We start from the raw sequence: 21726 nt of genomic DNA on the forward strand, positions 1-21726 counted from the left end.
ACACATGAGAAAATAATTGCTGTGGCTACATATTGGGGAGATCTTAAATCCACGTTTAGGTTCAGAGACGGTACTAAACCAGGATGTGTCTGCTCTGGGCTTCCCTGTGTGGTGTGAACCCAGACCGTGGCTTGTTCAGTAAACCATAATGAGCAACCCATTGGTTTGGAAGCTGAAGTCCACCCGTCCACCCACGGGCGAGAAAGACTGCATTGAACTGCATGAAATCCACAGATAAAACACGGTTAGCTGGGCACAGGAGATGGGTGAAGGCGTGGCCTTCGTTTCTGGGGTCACAGCGTTGGCAAAGCTGGGGAGATGCTCACCCCCACCTCAGCTACGAAGAGAACAGTCTGCAAAAACCGATGCCAATTGCATCAAACCTTTAGGATTGGCATCCAAGCTTTGGGGGCAGTCTGAAGGTTTCTGCCTTGCCTCTTGGGCAGTGGTGTCAGAAAATCCTCCTTTGTCCCAATTGCCCAAGACCTCCTCCCGCCTGATGCAACAGCCTGGCGAGGTTGGCACTTTTCCTAACCCTTGTGGTTACTGGTCGTCCCTCCCTTATCCGTCCAAAGGGCGGCCGAGGGCTGGGCTCCTATAAAGCCGGAGGCACGTCAGCCCAGAGCGGAAGAGAAACCAGGATTAGCTGATCAGCTGGAAAGGCAAGCCTGGAGGGTTTTTGTTGGTTTTTTTTTTGCTAGGGGGAGGGGAAAGTTTGAGGTGGGGGTCTTGACGGGGGGGGGGGATGGGGGGAGGAAAGAGGGATGGGGAGAAAGGAAGGGGCTCCTTCCAACTCACCTTGGATAGCCTCTTGGAGAGAAGGATTAGGGGAGAGATGATAGCTGTCTGATTGTATTGGGGGAGGGGCTGTCATAAAGAAGAGGGGGGGTTTCTTATACTCCAAAGAGCCCGAAGGCAGGAGGACAAGAAGCAATGGATGCTTCTTTCCTAATAAACAGGAATTTCCTGACAGTGAGAACAATTATCCAGCTTGCCTAAAGACGTTTTTTAAGAAGAGACTAAACAGGCCTTTGTCCGGAGCGGTATATAAGGTCCCCTGATTGAGGGGAAGGCTGGACTAGAAGACCTCCAAGGTCCCTTCCAACCATAGGATTCAGTGTTCTACACTGTGAGCATTATCACAGGAGGGAGATCTTGGGGAAAACCGCCCCCCCTCCCCATTTCCCCCAGAAATATAACAGTCCTCCAAGAAGGAGGAGATTGATGTTGGTACGGCAAATCCAACTCCACCGCTGAGCCCAGTCGCTTTTCTTTTTTATTTTGATCAGAGACGGGCAGTTTTTCTCTTTTTCAGATCTTTCTGCAAAATCCCAACGGCGTCTCCCTCTCGGGACCGGAGCAATTTCTCGTAGCCACAAAAAAAAAAGAAAAAAATGGAGATGGCAACGCCCAAACTCCTTAGGCGTGGAGTTCGCTTTTTAATAGAAAAAGAGCGTTCGATAAAGCAGTTTGTGCTTGTTCGCTGGTGCCAGTCAGGAGCAGGAAAATATTGGGGAAACCACCACTCCCCCCCTCCAAAAAAAATAAGAAAAGAAGAAGGGAAGGACGAAAGGAAGCCAAGAAAAAGTGCAAAAATCGATCATCTCCAGGCCTTCTATTTATCTAGCTGCCCCGTCCATCAAGATCTCACTTTCCCAAAAAACGAGAAATAAATTAAGAAAACGGCACGCCTCAACCCAGTTTTCTCTTTCCCTAGGGACCGATTCCTATTCCCTGCAGCCTGATGGATTATGCAAAGAAATACTTGGATCTTCTCACCCCCCAATCACTTTCCAGGTAAGTCACGGGAGAGGAAGGAAGTTGGTTGAAACCTGGCTGGCCAAGGAGGTGTGTGTGTGTGGGGGGGTGTTTTTACCCTTTCCCCCTCCCTCAGCTGACCTTTCCTCTTCTTCCAGATGTGTCTCGGCCAGTGCCTCCGTGACCCAGCAGCTGCTGAGTGGCCCCGCTGCCCGTCCCAGGCCCTACCGCGTGAGCAACTGTGAGCGCACGGTGCGCAAAGGCATCATGGCAGAGAGTCTGAGCGACCTGCTTGAGAAAGTAAGTGGTAAATGCAGTTAAAAAGGGGGGGGAACCCCAAAAACTCCCGGGACAGTGTCTTCTACCAAGAGTATAACTTCACTGGTAGTTCCACCCAGGCAGAGAAGTAGCAAAGCCAGTTCTGAAGTTTTCGGGCACAAAACAGCCTAAGTAAAAAAAAAAAAATATCACCTTTTCCCCTTCTGCGGGCCACCCACTGTCCATTGTCCACCAATCAATTACATTCATTTTGTTTTTGGGGGGGGGGGAAACGGCCTGGGCGCTTTGGAGCTTTCCCCCCGTTTGACCTTGGGGTCAAGGGTCACTTCCAGGCAACAGTCGGTTCACTTATCTTCCACAATTCCTTCCCAGGCCTTCCTTGCATTCCGGTACCTTTACACACACACACACACACACACACACACACACACACACACACACACATTCCCTGTTTCTGTCATCTGGTTGCGAGTGGGGGGCTTGGCAAATTCTGGGCAGTGAACAGCCCTGAGACGTTTTTGTACAATGGACCTCCCACCCCACAAAAAAAATAATAATAATTAAAATTAAAAAAAAATTAAGAAAATAAAAGCTGAAAAGCTAAAGTCCTTCCGAATTGCTAGAAGAGAATATTTGTAGCTCAGGGTTGAAATGAGGGGTCCTTGGTGCTCTCTTGAGCTTGGCGGTTTTCTTGCAGACGTTTCATTACCCAACTAGGTAACACCATCAGTGCTAGAAGGGAGTGGGGTTTGTGGAGAGGAGGAGGAGGACTGTGGGGTCCTTGGTGCTCTCTTGAGCTTGGCGGTTTTCTTGCAGACGTTTCATTACCCAACTAGGTAACACCATCAGTGCTAGAAGGGAGTGGGGTTTGTGGAGAGGAGGAGGAGGACTGTGGGGTCCTTGGTGCTCTCTTGAGCTTGGCGGTTTTCTTGCAGACGTTTCATTACCCAACTAGGTAACACCATCAGTGCTAGAAGGGAGTGGGGTTTGTGGAGAGGAGGAGGAGGAGGAGGAGGAGGAGGACTGTGGGGTCCTTGGTGCTCTCTTGAGCTTGGTGGTTTTCTTGCAGACGTTTCATGACCCAACTAGGTAACATCATCAGTACTAAATCTTTCAAAATCCATCTCTCTCTCTCTCTCTCTCTCTCTCTCTCTCTTTAATGGAGGCCAATGGTCCCTGGGCCAAGTACCGGGTGATCTTCTCATCACCAAATCCAATTAGTGCCAAAGCTTCCTTTCTAAGCCAGCTTGCTCAAGAGATGCTCCTTTGTTAATGAACCCTGATTCCTAGGCTGTCTGGAACTGCAAGGTATCCAATCTAATTTATTGCCGCAGATACGAACTGCTCTGGACTTAGTGGGGTCCATCACCGTCGTCTTGGATGAAGATGGCACCAGCGTAGAATCGGAGGCGTTCTTCCAAACTCTAGAAGAGGGGATGGTATTGCTGGCTTTAACTGAGGGACAGGTGTGGCGTCCAGTCAAGGTGAGGAGCCAAATTTAAGACTTAAGCCAGTAAAATGTGTTCATTTCAAGGACATGCTATTGTCTGGCTGGGTTAGAAATGCGGGCATCTGCTTCCTTCCCGGGCAGCAAGATCAAAGGATCTTTGATTAAGTTGGAAGCACATGTCTGTTGGGTTTAACTATGGTTTCTTGAATAAGCCACCATTGGTTTGGCTTCCTGCCAGGGACGGTCATCTACAGCTAAGTTGGAAGCACTCATCTGTTGAGTTTAACCATGGCTTCTTGAATAAGCCACCACTGGCTTGGCTTCTTTCCAAGAACGTTCATCCACATCTAGGTTGGAAGCGCCCAGCTGTTTGGGTTTAACCATGCCTTCTTGAATAAGCCACCATTGGCTAGGTAGAGAAGGACAGCCACAAGATGGAAGTGGCTCACTAGGGGGGGGGGAAATGTCAGTTGGAATGGGTGTTTCCGGAAATCAGAAGGTTTGTTTTTAATTTAACTTATTCATTTGGTAACTGCATGTGACTGCCCATCTCAGACGCAGGGCAAACAATTCCGTCTCTTCTGCATACATCACAAATGAGTTAATTACCTGGGTTGTGTGAACCTAGCCAAGGATGCTAACGCTCGGTTGCTCAGCCCTTGTGATGCAAAGGATGGCCATCCAGAATTCTGTCTGGAAAGCGAAAAAGCACTCCCTCCCTTCCGGTTTTTATGGAAATGAAACATTTGAAAGCTGATTCTAAATGCTAGAGCGTTTTATTATTCTGCTTGTAAAGCTGCCTGTGATCACGCAAGAAAAGGGCAGTTTAAATAAGTATCATCACGATAAAGGCAATTCCCAGCAAACTGTATTAGAGAAAGGAAATGGAAGAGGTAAGTGCTGAAATTGATAACTCTCGGGGTTACTTTTGAGACGCCTGGGTGAAGAGAAAGGGAGAAAAAGAGATTTTTCTCGCTTGGCTATAAATGCCGGTCATGAATCGATCGCTTTTCAGTCATGAGGACTAGAATCCTGAAAAGCAAAAAGCTACCGCGATATGTAGCCTTCACTGGAAAGGAGGCTGTGCAAAACTTGGATGCAGAGACTCTGTTCAGTAGTGATAATTACACAATACAGGATAACAGATTTGGAAGGGACCTTAGAAGTCTTCTAGTCCAACCCCCTGCCCAAGCAAGAGATCCTATACCATTCTGCACAAATGACTATCCAATCTCTTCTTCAAAAGCTCCAGTGATGGAGCACCCACAGTTTGTCAAGGCAAGCCATTCCACTGGCTAATAGTTCTCACTGTCAGGAAGTTTCTCCTTAGTTCCAGGTTGCTTCTCTCCTTGATTGGTTTCCATCCGTTGCTTCTTGTCCTGCCTTCAGGCGATTTGGAGAAGAGCTTGACTCCCTCTTCTCTATGGCAGCACCTCAAGTATTGGAAGACTGCTATCATGTCGCCCCAATCCTCCTCTTCATTAGACTCTCAAAGTATTGTTTTTCCAATTTTTTTGTCCCCAGAAAGCCGGGTACCAGCTATCTCTATCCAGCAAGCCTCGGCGTCGGATTGACGTGGCCTGCATCACATTTGATCTGTACAAGACCAAGCCCCAGGACTTCATTGGCTCTCTGAACATCAAGGCTACTCTTTATGGGACCTACAGCATGTCCTACGATATGCAATGCTATGGGGCAAAGAGGATCATGAAGTAAGTCTCTTTGCCTCCCTGGGTTGGCCCTTCCCATCATCCTTTGGGATTCATCATCCTTTGGGATTCATCCACAATTTGCTCACCAGCGTATCACATTTTATTATTGCTTATTGTTATTTTAATGTGTACTAGTTTGAATGTTTCTCACCTCTGATGAGATGGGGGGGGGGCGAAAGAAAGAAAGAAAGAAAGAAAGAAAGAAAGAAAGAAAGAAAGAAAGAAAGAAAGAAAGAAAGAAAGAAGAAGAAAGAAATTTTATTTTATTTTATTTTATTAGATTTATATACCGCCCTTTCCCGAAGGACTCAGGGCGGTTTACAGGGCATTTTAAAATCACACCAATACAAAATACAAAAGTTAAAAGACAATTAAAAAGATTAAATTATCCCTGAAAATAAAAAACCCAGTTAAAAAAGAAAGAAAGAAAGAAAGAAAGAAAGAAAGAAAGAAAGAAAGAAAGAAAGAAAGAAAGAAAGAAAGAAAGAAAGAAAGTGAGTGGATGTTTGCCAGGTTTTATTGAACATACCCCAAAGTTTGCAGGCCGTAAGGGTTAGATTCCCATGTTAACGTTACAACCCAGGTACAGCAGGAATGGGCTCAGTCAGGAGCACGATAACCAAGAGTGGTTTTGTGCTCTTATCCTGAGATCCCAATTCAGGCTTCCATTAATGGGAGAAAACAGCGTTTCTCAATCTTGACAATTTTAAGACGTGAGAACTTCAATTCCCAGAATTGTGCTTGGCTCAGAAAAAGGTAAGGGCTCTGCGTCAAGAAATGCTTTGGAACTAACCGTGGGTCGCCCCGTAAACCAAGGTCATGTCTATGCATGTCGCTTTGTTGCTCTTCTTCCATGTATTGTTTAGACATAGCACCCAAGTGTGTTTTTTTCCTCTTCCCTCCTCACCTCGCTTCCTTTAATGTCGTGTCTCTGTACACTGTAAATCTAAGATCTCCTGGGGGTGTTCGTGCAAGCGTCCAGAAAGGAGAGTTTTTCCAGCAAACCACAGAGCAAAAAAAAAAGTTTTAAATAAGAAGAGATGAAATTTGTGAGCTCAGAGTTCAAAGAGAACCTCAAAACGATTATTGTAAACCGTCTAGGTGGCCTTCGTGCTCCCTGACCATCTCTCTCTCCCTCTCTCTCTCTCTCTCTCTCACTTTCTCTCTCCAATTGCTCCTGTTTTTTCTCAGAGAAGCTCTCCGCTGGACCCTCTTCACCATGCAAGCCACGGGCCACGTCCTGTTGGGCACGTCCTGTTACATGCAGCAATTGTTGGACACTCGAGAAGAACAGAAGGAAGAAATTTTGCCGTCCTTGAGTCGTCCTTCTATCGCTCTCCCTTCCTCTCTCACCCGGAGAATGTTGCAATGAATTTGGGGTGCGCACATCCAGGGGAGAAAGACATTTTCCGCCCCACTGCTGCTACGGACTCCGAGGCGTTGACATCCTACACGTAAGGCACCCTCCGAGATCCTGGAGGAAGGGACGGGCACTTCTCTGCACCTGCTGGAGTGGGAAAGCACAGCCAACGTCAAAACATTTTGACTCTGTCTCACGATTCTAGGCACTCACTGTTTCTTGTAAGTTATCCTGTGTGTTCCTTCTTGTCCAGCTTGGCAGCCAGAATTGGTGCAGAAAAAGGCCAAGGGTTCACCTTTTCTTATTTATATATAGATAGATAGATAGATATTCCGACATGTATAGGTAACTGCACAGCCAGCATGATGCCACGTTGACTTGTATTACACTGTAAATATGTGAATTAAAAAGCAACGTTTTCTTAAACCGTGATGGGCACTCTCTCTCTCTCTCCTTTCTCCTGCCTTGTTCTCAAATGGGTAGTTTAATAGAAAATACATTTGCAGACCCTCAGCTGCTTTCTAGAACTGAAAAAAAAAACAAAACCCAGAGCTGGGTGTATGTGGCAATACATTAAAGGCAGCCCTTGATTTATGGCCACGAATGAGCCCAAAATTTCAGTTGCTAATCACGACAGCTGTTAAGGGAATTTTGCCCTATGTTACGAGCTTACTTGCCACAGTTGTTAAGTGAATCGCTGAGGTTTTAAGTTGGTAACCCGGTTGTTAAGTGAACCTGGCTTTGCTTGTCAGATGGTCACAAAGGGGGACACCGCAAAGGTCATCAATACGAGCCAGTTGCCAAACGTCTGAATTTTGATCGTACAACCACAGGGATGCTGCAATGGCCAAAAAGTATGGGAAATGGTCACCAGTCCCTTTTGAATAGTCACTAACTGAATAGTCAGTTGTAAGTCAAGGACTACCTATACTATCATTCTGGTCCCCTTAATCACTTTATTTTTGTGAATATTTTTTTTGATTAAAGGAAGATTTTACAAAGGTTTAAAAAAAAACCACAGAAAGAGAGAAGAAGAGAGAGGAAAGGAGATTCTAAAAAGTCAATAATAATAATAATAATAAAAGCTATCTAACACAGAGAGCAGTTATCCTCTTCCCCCTCCCGTCTCGCATATCCTAGTTCCCTTCTTCCCATCAACGGCCCTTTTTCATCACTACATCCCGAAATGGCTTTATTTTTATCCACTTCCAGCAAAAAGTCTGCGAAGGGTTTCCCGGTCGTTTAAAAAAAAAGAAGAAGAAGTAATTGTAGTTCTCTCCTTAATCAAACAAGTCCATTGAGCCATTTCTGCAAACTCAGCCGGCTTCATGATCCATTCCTCCATTTGTTGGTCTTTCTGCCGTGCTCCCTCGTTGTGCATATAATAGCCTCGCACACTTGCCATATACAAAAGCAATTCTCCACGAGCCTTTTGCATTGGAGTGTCCATCAGTCCTAATCAGAAAAGTTCCGCTTTCATCTGAAGATTTGTTTTCAAAACTTTCCACATCGCCATATGTATTTCTGCCCAGTCCCTTTTCGGTTTTTCAGATCACCCTGCGCGATAAAATATCCCTTTATATTTTTCACATTGCCAACCTTTAGACATCTTAGAGCTTAGAGTCTCTGGTGTCATAGACCATAGAATTATAGGGCTGGAAGGGACCTTGGAGGTCTTCTAGTCCAGCCCCCCGCTCAAGCAGGAGAACCTATACCGTCTCAGACAAGTGACTGTCCAGTCTCTTCGTAAAAACCTCAGGGGCTCAGCAAGTCACGAGAACTAGAAACTTTAAGAGGCAACCAGCACTGTCCTGCTATGCAAAATACCTGCTAAAATTCGCCGCACAGCAAAACTGCAACTTTCCCCCCCCCTCCTTTTGCAATACAATCTATTTGCAGACCTCTGGCTCCCTTGCAATATTAAAAACCCCGTGGCCGTTACGAGATAGTTGAAGATTCTCCAGGGGCTAGTTAAGGAACTTAAATGGCCTGAGCCATATGAAAACCAGGGAAGTTTAATAAGGCCGTTTTCATGGCCAAGTCCTGTAGCTTCAGAGGTCAGGAAGCATCTGCATTCATTGGTGTTTTTTTTAAGGCGTGTGTGTGTGTGTGTGTGTGTGTGTTAAGAGAAGACGTTTAGGAACCAGGCAGGGAATCCATAACTGTTGCTATCTGCAAGGAAGAAGACCAGTGGTGGGATTCAAAGTGAACAACCGTTTCTCCGTGTGGATGACACTTCCAGAAGTCCGTCCGTCCACCCATCCATCCATCCATCCATCCATCCATCCATCCATCCATCCATCCATCCATCCATCCATCCATCCATCCATCTATCTATCTATCTATCTATCTATCTATCTATCTATCTATCTATCTATCTATCTATCTATCTAATCTATCTATCTATCCATCTATCTTATTCATCCTATCTTATTCATCCAATATGTCTGTGTCTGTCTGTCTGTCTGTCTGTCTGTCTGTCTATCTATCTATCTATCTATCTATCTATCTATCTATCTATCTATCTATCTAATCTATCTATCCATCTAATTCATCCTATCTTATTCATCCAATATGTCTGTGTCTGTCTGTCTATCTGTCTGTCTGTCTATCTATCTATCTATCTATCTATCTATCTATCTATCTATCTATCTATCTATCTATCTATCTATCTATCTATCTTCATTGGAATTTTATTTCCAATATATGTCCTCACGAGGGTTCTTTTGGAGAAAGTCCCTTAAATTCACTTAGAGGGTTTTTCCCATCTCAGCATGCCAGGAGACCGAGTTCTCGCAAGCCATGTCATGCTTGGCTTAACAAGGATATTGATTAAATATCTTTCTGCTAAGATATAAAGCCCAACGGTGGCTTAGCATGCTATGTGAACTCAGTGGGAGATTTTTATTTGTTTGGCGGGGGGGGGAGGGGAGAATAAAAGTGGTGGGAGACTTCACACAAGATCTGAAGCTAAAATGTTGCTCGTTTGTGTGAAGCATGTGGAAGGATGGTGTTAAGGCTGGCCCGTCTTACAGGACTCTAGTAGAGGCAAAAGGAGACAAAAGCTCTGCCATGAACTCAGCTGTTGTTCCTGGAAATGATGGCTACAAGTAATCCTCCACTCACAACCACAATTTTGCGCCCGGAATTTCTGCTGCTAAGCAAAGTGGTTAAGTGATTTTGCGGAAAAATTTTTCTCCCATGGTTGTTAAATGAATCACTGCAGCTGTTAAATGAATTGTGCAGTCCTAAAGCAAATCCCCTTGTCAGCTGGGAAAGTTGCAAATGGTGACGACGTGGCTGCAACCGTGGTGAATACATGCAGGTTCCCAAGTGTTTGAATTTTGATCCTATGACCTTGGGGGATGAGCAACCGTCGTAAGTGTGAGGATTGTTCATAAGTCACTTTTTTCAGGGTCATTGTTAATTTTGAATGGCTGCTAAATGAATGACTGTCAGTTGATAACTACCAGCATTGTATCTGGTTTTAGAGTGACATTTCTTAAAGAAAACAATTTGTCCTAGTGGACAATCCCTGAAATATGAGCCAGCCGTGTGCTGCAGCAGCCAAAAAAGCCAATGCAATCCTAGGCTGCATTGACAGAGGGATAGAATCAAAATCACGTGAAGTGTTAATACCACTTTATAATGCCTTGGTAAGGCCACACTTGGAATACTTTTGGTCACCACGATGTAAAAAAGATGTTGAGACTCTAGAAAGTCCAGAGAAGAGCAACAAAGATGATCAGGGGACTGGAGGCTAAAACATAGGAAGAATGGTTGCAGAAATTGAGTATGTCAAGTTTAATGAAATGAAGGACTAGGGGTGACATGATAGCAGTCTTGCAGTATCTCTGGGGTTGCCACAAAGATGTTGGGGTGGGGGGAACAACTTATTCTATAAAGCACCAGAAGGCAGGACAAGAAGCAATGGATGGAAACTAATCAAGGAGAGAAGCAACCTAGAACTAAGTTTTGGCTTACTTATGAGTGACTTATCAGGTTGACACTATCATCCCCGTTTATTTCATAATCCATCATAGATAGAACTATGGCTTGTGTGGCCATAGCTTCAGAGAATAACAGGAGCCGCTCAAAAGCACTTGAACGATAGGTCTGGAAAGATTCCACTGCTTCTTCCTTCAAATACTGTGGAGTGTTAAATAAATATTCTTCTGCGCCATCTATCATTTCCGCCTGAGCATTATTGACTCAGATATTCACTGGCTGATATAAAATACGAATGCAGTATTGTTCAGTTCAAAATATATCTTCTCTTGGAGAGCTTGCACAAAGGAAAGCATGAAATAAAATAACCAGAAGACCAGAAAGCCATATCCAAGTTAGCACTACGGACAAAAGAAATGCATTTGCTACCTCAAATACTGCCTGTTTTTTATATAAATATTGGAGAAAGAGCAACTGATATAACGTGTTCAGACTTTAAAATATTAAAAGCTCTGGGTTTTTCCCCCCCCAAATATTTATTTTACTGAGTGGGTACGTTTCCATTTTCTTATTTATATTATTTCTGTCTTACTATTCCATGTAATTTTCTTTTTCGGTGTGTTGCAGCAATCAAAAAAAAAGATACCTTACACATAATTTAATTTTTCATTTAATTGTGGAAGGATGAAAATGTCGTATCAAGTTCAAAGGCTAATTTTAGCACAGTTGCACAGAAGATTCCCAGACAAGGAGAGGATGAGGCATTGGGCTGCCAGGAAGAATTTATTGAGTGATCCCCACAGATCAGAGCTCATTGGGCAACATCCTAGAGCAACATCTGGGCCCAAGTCCAACTAGAACAATGTTGAAATGGCCTTCTGAAATTCTCTCCTTGTCCCACCAAAACTCAGTCCAAAAGAATTGGGGGGGGGATGGTTGCTACAAATTTCTCACAGGGAAGGAGAACTAATCTCCAGGACAGGATGTCCCCTCAGTAATTATAATAATTTCTGCATAGGTGGGCCAAGGTTAGATCTTCCAGACTCCTGACCATAACAGGACCATAAAGTCCTGGTGCCAAATTTTGATTTTAAAAAAAACCCTTGTTGGGAGCTTCTGCACCAAATCTAGGTTGGATTATTGTGGAAACCAGCTATCCTTATAATAATAATAATAATAAGTAAGTTGGAAGGGACCTTGGAGGTCATCTAGTCCAACCCCCTGCTCAGGCAGGAAACCCTATACCATTTCAGGCAAATGGCTGTCCAGTCTCTTCTTAAAAATTTCCAGTGTTGGAGCATTCACCACTTCTGGAGGCAGGTTGTTCTACTGGTTGATTGTTCTAACTGTCAGGAAGTTTCTCCTTAGTTCTAGGTTGCTTCTCTCCTTGACTAGTTTCCATCCGTTGCTTCTCGTCCTGCTTGGGATATCTCGGCTGCCCTTATTAAGGAGGTCCTGTTAAGAGATTTGAGTGCTGTTCTTGCTTGGCACGTCCGCTTTTTACGTGATGCTTTTAAATCCGTTTGGCTGAGCTAATAATAAAGCTGAAAATCCTTTTATTTGCCGCAGTGTTCATTGTCTCTGGAGCCAAAGGAACCAGTTGCTAGGGCACTTGGCAAAATGTCCTTCCAGGAACGGATGCGTGAAACAACGCCTTTTTCGTCAAGCGGAAGGAAAGGCTGAGCACGAACGCAAGAAGCCTTTTCTTGATTCTGCACTGCTAACCTCCAAATATATCCGTAACCTGGTGATGGCAATACCAGCCCAATGTCAGTGAGGTCCCGGCAAGAAGCTCTTTCATCTTGCCTCCCCTCATCCCAAAAGCCAAAGATTCGCATAATGGGCAAAATAATTAAAGGCTTTGGTTGCTGATTTAGCCCAATGTGTCATCTCCCGGTGCTAGCAATTCGAGGCGAATCGAAGAATCAGGGGCTGATGGCCCCCATAAGTCAGTCAGGGCGAGGGAACATGTGCTTATTTATTTATAGAGAAATTTGTATACAACTCCGCTTTGCAAGACTCAAGGCAATTTTCGATACAACAAGAGCCACACGATAAAACCAGTGTAAACATCGGAATCAATTGCAAAGGCAATTAATCCCGGCTTCATTGTCAGCTCCTAAAGCAAGTCAGGACAAAGTGATTTTAACAGCCTTGCAAATGTTCCCAGAAGGACTAGGGGGTGACAGGATAGCAGTGCTGCAATATTTGAGGGGCTGCCATAAAGAAAAAAAGAAAAAAAGGGGGGGTTTAAACTATTCTCTAAAGCACCAGAAGGCAACGGATGGAAACTCATCAAGGAGAGAAACAACCTGGAATTAAGGAGAAATTTCCTGACAGTGAGAACAATTAATCAGCGGAACAACTTGCCTCCAGAAGTTGTGAATGTTCCAACACTGGAGGTTTTTAAGAAGAGAATGGACAACCATTTGTCTGAAATGGTATAGAGGCTTCTGCTTGAGCAGGGGTTGAAAGAAAGGATTGCAGCCAGAACTAGAATTTTATATTGTATAATTAAATGTGATTAATAAATAATTATTGTTTTATGATTTGATGCGGTTTTATATGGCTTTTATTGCTTCGGTCTGCTGTGCTGGATTGCTCTTTTGCAATACTGCTTTTTAATTGTTTCTGAGCAACCCAGAGCCTTGGGTACAGATGGACAGTTATATAAATTTGATTAATAATTGATTAACATATACTCAATGAAGACGCAATTGCTAAAATGGATGAGCTCTTCGTTGAAACTCGAAACCAAGGAAGAACAAGTGAAAGAGTATATGACAAAAACGGACTAAGAACTTTGGTTACAACATATTGCCGGAACAGCGGTTGAATCCGTGGTCGAAAGGATCAAAATTCCCACGATGTTCTCCCCACGCTGGCTCTCTTGAAATATATTCAGTGTATTACTACTAAAATGTTTGATTAATTTTTCTGAAAAAGAATCGTCTCAAAGCTTCCCTGTTTGCCGCCAAGTCCACCAAGCGGTAGCATATAAGAATACGGTTTTGATTTTTATTCACTGTTGGGCCATAGGCACCCCTGGTTCCAACCAATGTATGGACGGTAACATTTTTGAAATTGTGGGCAGAAAACAATATGGAAAAAGGTTTTCCTGTCGTCTTCTGTCCACTAGTGAGAGACCACATTTCTCTCCCTAGGAAAGACCCCTATCTCTTCCCCACCCTCCAGTCAGACCCGAAGAAGCTTCTTGGATGAGAAGCGCAACGTCTTCAAAGAAAAACAAGAAAGTCCAGTTGCCTCCTGAAAAAGCAGCTTTTGGGACAACCGTGACCTGGATGACTGAGGACCTCCACAGATCCCTATTAGCCATTAACCAAGGTTAGTGTCCCTCCAGTGAAGCCATCTGCTGCTCTGGCCTCATCCACTTCCACGGTTTTCAGTAGCTGAGAGCTTGGCAGCTCCACATGTTTCGGCAGCTTCAGATCTGTCCTTTCCATCTTTCAAAGAAGACAACCACAACATGACACTCGCTTCCCCCCCCCCACACACGCGCCATCTCCTGGTGATGTCTGGAGCTCATTTATCAAACTTCACCCGCCATTATCCCCAAGAAATGGGGCCGATCTGTCTTTGGGCTTGCAAGATGAGAGGAAGACACCAGTCTTCTTCTGATCGGCAGCTGTCTGGAACCGAACTAATAAGGTGGGATGAAAGAGAAATGGCATGCGTGTAAATTTTAAAGAACCCTTTGCAGCGGCTTAAAGCCGGGACCTGTAAGCTAGAAACCTCTATTTTCAGTCTGGCCTCATTATGAGCTGCTTATGGCTGAACCTTCGCCCACGGAGGTTTGCAAGCAAATGACTTTCTCTTTGTGTGGAATCATAGAGTTGGAATCCCAGACCTTTGGCTGTCTAATCATGGCTTGAAGATCCCCAGTGGTGATGATCCACCTGTCCAGGAGCAGGCTATTCCTCTGCTTAACGAGGAAATTCTCCTGGTTTTGAGTTTGGATCTCCTGCAAAGCTTCCATTTTTGATTCTTGTCCTACCCTTGGTTACTACGGAGAGTAACTCCACATCCTCTGCCTTAGGACAGAGGGTATAATCTCCAATCAAGTCTCCTCTTAGAACAAACTACGCGTAGCCCTCAACCTAGCACCACAGTTGAGCCCCAAATTGATGTTGCCAAGTGAGAAATTGTGCCTCGTTACGACTTTTTTTTTTTTGCCACCCCTGCTAAGTGAATCACTGCAGTTGTTAAATTAATCACACGGTTCTGGCTTCCCCGTCGACTTTGCTTGTGAGAAGGTTGCAAAAGGGGATCACCTGACCCCGGGACACTGCAACCGTCATAAATGTGAATCAGTTGCCAAGCATCTGAATTTTGCACAAGGATGCTGCAACGGTCGTAAATGTGAAAAATGGTCATAAGTCATTTACCCCCCAGTGCCGTTGTAACTTTGAATGGTCACTAAGGAAACTGTTGTAAATTGTTGGCTACCTGTAATTAGCTAACTAACTAACTCTAGAACTAAGGAGAAATTTCCTGACAGTGAGAACAATTTAACCATGGAAGATTTTTCCTCCAGAAGTTGTGGATGCTCCAGCACTGGAGGCTTTGAAGAAGAGACCGGACAGCCCCTTGTCTGGAATTCTATTATAGGGTCTCCTGCCTAACCAGGGGGTCAGGCTAGAAGACCTCCAAAGCCCCTTCCAACTCAGTTATTCTATTTTCCAGGGTGTCTTTTCCAAAAATTCAGCCTTCGGTTTGACCCCATTTCTTCATGGCTGTTCTCCGACACTTCTGAAGTCTCTAAAACGTCTGAACTTTTATTTCTTTGATCAGCCTATAAAAGTTTCAGGCAGAAGAAGCTTTTCTCCTTGGCTAGGATTTTCGACTCGGGAGCCCTGCAGATTTATCTCCTGACCTCCATTGTACAAAGAGTTTCGTTCTGCCACTCAAGGGCGAGGAGAAATCAATAGGCAACAAAAGCCAGAGGAATACTCCTTGGCACAAGGTTTGCGACTGTGACACAATCCACCTTGAATTCTTTACTCGGTAGGGAAGGGCTGCAGATTTTATGCCCTGCATTAAATCAATTCATCTCATCAAGCGGTCGAAAGCCGGTGGACCAAGAGTTAGTTAGTTCCCACAACTAAGTGTAAAGACACGACCAGTTGTATTTGCTACTTTGGAACGAGTGTTCCTGTTTCTTAGGATAGCGGCTCCCCTCTGCGGGATCCATGCGCAGGGCTGCTTTCCCCCCTTCCCAATTAGAGATAAAAGATTGCAAAGGGAAGCTGGAAAAAATCTGTTGCAATTCAGGGAAGCTACCAACTCTTGGCAGGAGAGAGAAAACGAGCCAGGAATCAAACTATAGTAACAGCCGGTAAAAAGAAAGGAGGTCTGACCTAAGTTGGGTGGCTGGATGCAATTGGGACAAATGTCCTTTGAGGACAGAATACTTACAACAGTTCATTTAGCGGCCGTTTAATGGCACTGGGGGGAAAAAGTGACTTAGGACCGTTTTTCACACTTAACGACCGCTTGAAGCATCCCCATGATCAAAATTCAGACACTTGGAAACTAACTTGCATATATGACGTTGCTGCGTTCCCCAAGGTCATGTGATCCCCTTTCGCGACCTTCTGACAAGCAAAGTCAATGGGGGAAGCCAGATTCACTTAACGACTAACAGCTGCAGGGATTCGCTTAACAAGGGTGGCAGAAAAAGTCATACAATGGGGCAAAAGTCCCTTAACAAATCTCTCTCTCTCTCTCTCTCTCTCTCACACACACACACACACACACACACACACACAACCTCTGAACAGCAACACAGCTTGCTAATTGGTCTCCGGGCTGATGGATGCTTAAATGGGCTGCAACAAATTAATCAGATCTGTTGCATTCATTGATTTAAAACCTTTTGGTCTCAAAAAAAAAAAAACCCCAAAAGGGTCCCCGATGAAGTAAGCAGCAATTTTATTTTATTTTACAAAAAAAAGGGGAGAAAAAAAATAAAAACCTTCTCTGGATCACTTTCATCCTAAAAAATTACAGAAATTACAGCCAGCCGCTGCTTCCTGGGATAAAATGTCAGTCTCTGGAGCCGCTACATATGAGCCCATTATTCCCAGCAATATTCAGAAACAATTAAGATTTTTTTTGATGGGGGTGTGTGTCTCTCTTTTAGGATGTGTGGCTACCTTCTGCTGGACCTTGGTTTCCTTTTTTTTCATTTTCTGAAAATGAAAATGCCAGGCCAGCTTGTGGCTCCTGCCCAGATCCAGGAAGGTTATCCGGTGCGCTAGATGTGCCCTTTCCTGGATTGGGAGGCCCTTCAGACATTCTTTCCTGCCCTGGTCACCTCACAACTGGACTACTGCAATGTGCGTAACGTGGGGCTGCCCTTGAAGACTACCTGGAAGCTTGAGATGTCTCAAAAATGCAGGGGTGACAGCAGTAACGGTCTGGATGTGCCCCTCCTGCCAGCTGAAATTCTAGAGCAGATGAGCAAGTCCGAGGAAAGGCTATGCGTAAGTGCCTAGATTGGAGCCAGCTTGCTTTCCTCACCAAAGTGGGATATACTGAGCATTGATGCAAATTCTCTGGTGGGAACAAACTGGTTGAAGATTTGTTTTTGGTTTTTTTCCCTGCAGCAAGCCAAGGGCTGCTTTGGGTTCAAAAATGAGCAGTTCTTTGTGACAGGAGAAGGGAGAATGGGGAAGGGGGAAGAAGGGAAGGGAAGGGAAGGGAAGGGAAGGGAAGGGAAGGGAAGGAAAGGAAAGGAAAGGAAAGGAAAGGATTCTTGACTGTCTAAATTCGTTCCTCTTGTCCATTGGCTCATGAGTTCATGGAGACAGAATAGTGTATTAAGATTTGGAAAGACGGCGGTCATTTTTGAACAGATGGTACAATAATGCTTTGACTATAAGGCATGTCTAGGAACGTCACTGGATCCAACAACGATGCAATTTGCCAAGTTAACAGAGCATGCTAAACGCTCAACCCTGTTTAGCAAAACACACATCATCCAGCAATGGAACTAGCCAATTCTTTGGGCCTGCATCATACGGCAAACTCGGCCCCATCAGCGCAAAACCAAATCAAGGTGAGAAGTACGCGAGCTTGACCTCAGCTGCAGGCTTTTTAGAGGGCCCGTGTAACGTTGGGCATTATGGCCGTGAAGTCGAGCATGACTTGTAGTTTTTTTTAATCCCTGTATTTTTAAACTTTAATTTTTATTTTTATTTTTAAAAAAAAGCAGCAATGAAGTCAAGTGGAAAAGCTTCCAGGAGGAAGAAAACCTCAGAGGCTCTCGGGACAAACACCCCGAAATAAACAGAACCTCTACAGGTGTCACCTTGATTCAGCCTGGAAAAATATTTGTTTTCACTTTACCCGGAATTCCAACCCTCTTCGTGAAGGGCTCTCGGCTTAATCCGAGGGTGTGAATTGCTGAGTAAATGAACAGCGCTGCCTCAATTAGGATTAATGCCATTAATAGGCAGGGCTCCCAAGATCCTCTCCAGCTCCTTTGGCACGGCAGGCTTTGTGCATGCAAACTAGGAATAATATATGTGAAGGTTTAGTTTTGAACCTGGCTGCTGGATCTATACAGAATGCAGAAGCAGCCTTCAAACATCAGGGGAAGAGTTTTCCCACCATGTTTTTCCCCCAGCGTTCCTCAACCTCGGGAACATAAAAAGCGGGCCTTGTCCATGGTCCGCATGTCTCCATGGCCAGTCTTCTTTGTTACCTTCTGGGGGGGGGAGCTGTGTGGTATCCGAAGCAGAACTAGATTCTGTAATAGTTTTTTCAGCATGTAGGATCAACCGTGTGAACTCTATTTTACCACTATGTATTCAAAGTGGACTGTGATTAATGTGTGTGTGTGTGTAGGCGCGCGCGTGTATATGTATGCGTACAGCATATGTATATGTGCATATGGGTAAATATATGTATTTCTATTGAGAGTGGGCCTCAGAATTTCATTTTTAACGCGTGCCAGCGTGTACACGGAAAAAGTGACAATGAAGGTTATCTTATCGTTAAGATGTGTGGACGACTTCAGCTCCCAGAATTAGCTGGCCTAAAGCAGGATGAAGTTACCTACTTTGGTAGTGAAACATCTACAAGGAATCAACCAAGCTCAGAGAGTATAAAGGATCCCTAAAAATCACCGTCTCCTGGTGATTGGCCCAGTCACCCAGCTGGCTTTGGTGCCTAAGGCAGGACTAGAACTCACCGTCTCCTGATTGGCCCAGTCACCCAGCTGACTTTGGTGCCTAAGGCAGGACTAGAACTCACCATCTCCTGGTGATTGGCCCAAAGTCACCCAGCTGGCTTTGGTGCCTAAGGCAGGACTAGAACTCACCGTCTCCTGGTGATTGGCCCAAAGTCACCCAGCTGGCTTTGGTGCCTAAAGCAGGACTAGAACTCACCGTCTCCTGGTGATTGGTCCAGTCACCCACCTGACTTTGGTGCCTAAGGCAGGACTAGAACTCACCGTCTCCTGGTGATTGGCCCAAAGTCACCCAGCTGGCATTGGTGCCTAAGGCAGGACTAGAACTCACTGTCTCCCAGTTTCTAGCCCGGTGCCTTAACCACTAGCCCAGACTTCGGTGTGCTTCCCATTGCAAAAGTACCACAGCAAAACCTGTGCTATTTATTAGCAGGATCCTTCTCTTCTTCTCCGCCTGCTAGATGAAATTGGGTCAGGCCTTTCTTCTTTAATCTTTTTCTCTTTTGCCTTCTTGTTCTCCGGAGCCCACAGGCACCCCTCTCACCTCTCCCCAATTCCCCAGCATCACAAAAAACAAAAGAGTGGATTTCATCTTTGCCTGCTTGCTTGCTTCAAATCCTTCAGTCTCTCTCCGGCAACGGAGGGAGGTGCAGCTGTTCACTTCTGATGACTTGAGTTCCCAGGAGGGCAGATCGTGCATCGGAGATTCCCCCCCCACACGCCCCACACACACACACACACTCTTTCCCCCCTCCCTGAAAAGCTAAGCGGAATGGTAAGGAGTCAGGAAAGACAGCCGACAGAGAGAGAGAAGGCAAACAACAGTGGCGGGTGGGTGCCTTGGTTCAGTGACCCACATGGAAATCGGGGAGTCTGGCTTTGAGCGCAGAGCAGCGCAAACAAGATTGGAAAGTGCCGGTGTTTTGTGTCCGAGGCCTTAATGGCTCGCTAAAGTGCAAATATTAGAAGAGCCATTTATAACCATTGCTGGCCCGTGAACATCTTACTTACCACCTCCTGCCTAACCTTGGAACGAGAGAGGGGGAGGAGAAAAAAAAATGAGGAATGGAAGAAACGCTCTGCATTTTCAATGGAGGTCTATGAGCCCGCTAGAGTTGCCTCTGGCGAGATAGGCAGCATGCAAGTTTAATAAAAAATAAAAAAATAAAAAAATAAAAAAAAGCATCCGAAACCTCAAATCCAACATTTTATTGCCGCCTTCTTGACGTATCCTTCTGAGCGCGGATTGGCTCACTGACGGCAAAGATTATAAGCCAAGCGTTTCTCAACTTCGGCAACTTTTTAAGATGCGCGGCTTTCAACTCCCAGAATTCCCCCAGCCAGCAGGAGGGGTTAAATCACAAATTTCTCCAGCCATCACTGGGAACAACGTATTGGTAGGACAAGCCATCCTGCTCTGCTTGTATCAGACATTCCCGGGAAGGACCACAGATAGTCTTGTACCGGCTAAGGATTCGTTCTCTTTTTCATAATCTACTCCTTGCTTTTCCATCTCACCTCTCCTTGCAATAAGCATGGAGAGCCAGTTAGGCCTAGTGGTAAAGGCACCTGGTGCCTTAAGTGTGAGACAGTGAGTTCTCGTCCCGTCTGAAGCATGAAAGCCGGCTAGGTGGCTTTGGGCCAATACACCAGGAGACGGTGAGTTCTAGCCCTGCCTTAGCCATCAAAACCAGCTAGGTGACTTTGGGCCAATACACCAGGAGACAGTGAATTCTAGTCCCACCTTAGCCATCAAAGCTGGCTAGCTGACGTTGGGCCAAACATCAGGTGAGTCCCATCTTAGGCATAAAAGCCGGCTGGGTGACTTTGGGCCAATCACCAGGAGACGGTGAGTTCTAGATCAAGGCATGAAATCCGGCTGGGTGCCCTTTGGCCAGCCCAACTCGCCTCACAGGATTGTGGTGGTGGAGAAAGGAGGAGGAGGAAGGAGTATTAGATATGTCCACTGCTTTGTTTATAAAACATAAGAAAGGCAGGATAGTAAATAAATAAATAAAATCTACTTTGAAGCTAATTCATTTGCATTTCCACTGCGACCTGATTGAATCCCTCGGTTTATTCCTGCGGAGCAAAATGGAATGAGAGCAGTTTAATTCTGACTAGTGAGCAGTGAGAGTCGGATACGAATCTCACGCGGACAGAATATACAGGCAGAACGAAGAGACAAACGCGGGTTACACCGAGTAGACAGGTCTGCCTCAAGGACTGGATTCACACATTATGGTAAACCCCGGTTAGAAGGACAAGCAGTCCTGGACTTAACAACTGTTCGTTTAGTGACCATCCAAAGTTACAACGGCACGATCCTTGCGGCATCCCCGCGGTCGCGGGTTCAAAATTCAGACGCTCGGCAACTGACTCACACTTACAACGGTTGCAGCATCCTGAGGTCAGGCGATCCCCTTTGGTGACGTCCGACCAGATTTGCTTAACAACCGTGTGACTAACGTTCACAACGAAAGCCTGTCGCTTAACGGATCTTTCAAGGGAGGTCATAAAATGGGGCAAAACTGACTTAACAAATGTCTCACTTAGCAACAGCCATGTGGTCCTAGTTTCAAGGACCACCTGTAACTGCTGGGAACTATATATTTCTCATACGAACATCTCCACTGCAGTGTGTGTGTGTGTGATTTTCACGGGTACAGGTATGTAGGCCTTGGCGTATTCGGGTCTTTTCCCGTGTAAGATTGAGGGTGTCTTGGCGACGTTTCGACGAGGTCCCACTCATCTTCAGGCTGGTGTCTCGCACAACCACGAAACCGAAGACACCAGCCTGATGACGACGAGTGGGACCTCGTCGAAACGTCCCCAAGACACCCTCAATCTTACACGGGAAAAGACCCCAATAAATAAATAAATACATAAAGAAACACACACACAGAGACACTTTTTTTAAGCTATTCCAAAACCTCATGTTGCTGTCTCTGGAGCCTTTGATAAGAGGCAGGTGGGCGGATGGAAGGATGGAGACAGACAGCCC

At 45.2% G+C, this 21726-nt stretch overlaps 1 protein-coding gene across 1 annotated transcript; it reads left to right on the plus strand.

Moving 5' to 3' along the window:
- Positions 1–1621: 1621 nt before the first annotated feature.
- Positions 1622–6571, plus strand: CIDEC (cell death inducing DFFA like effector c; the record flags this gene model as incomplete). The annotated part of the gene is made up of 5 exons (XM_081339240.1): positions 1622–1797; positions 1917–2058; positions 3372–3521; positions 5012–5199; positions 6391–6571. The coding sequence occupies exons 1-5, from the start codon at positions 1745–1747 to the stop codon at positions 6569–6571; spliced, it is 714 nt and encodes a 237-aa protein (XP_081195366.1). The 5' UTR covers positions 1622–1744.
- Positions 6572–21726: the final 15155 nt, after the last annotated feature.

This window comes from Vipera berus (genome assembly GCF_964194415.1).
Source record: "Vipera berus genome assembly, chromosome: 14".
Classification (NCBI taxonomy): Eukaryota; Metazoa; Chordata; class Lepidosauria; order Squamata; family Viperidae; genus Vipera; species Vipera berus.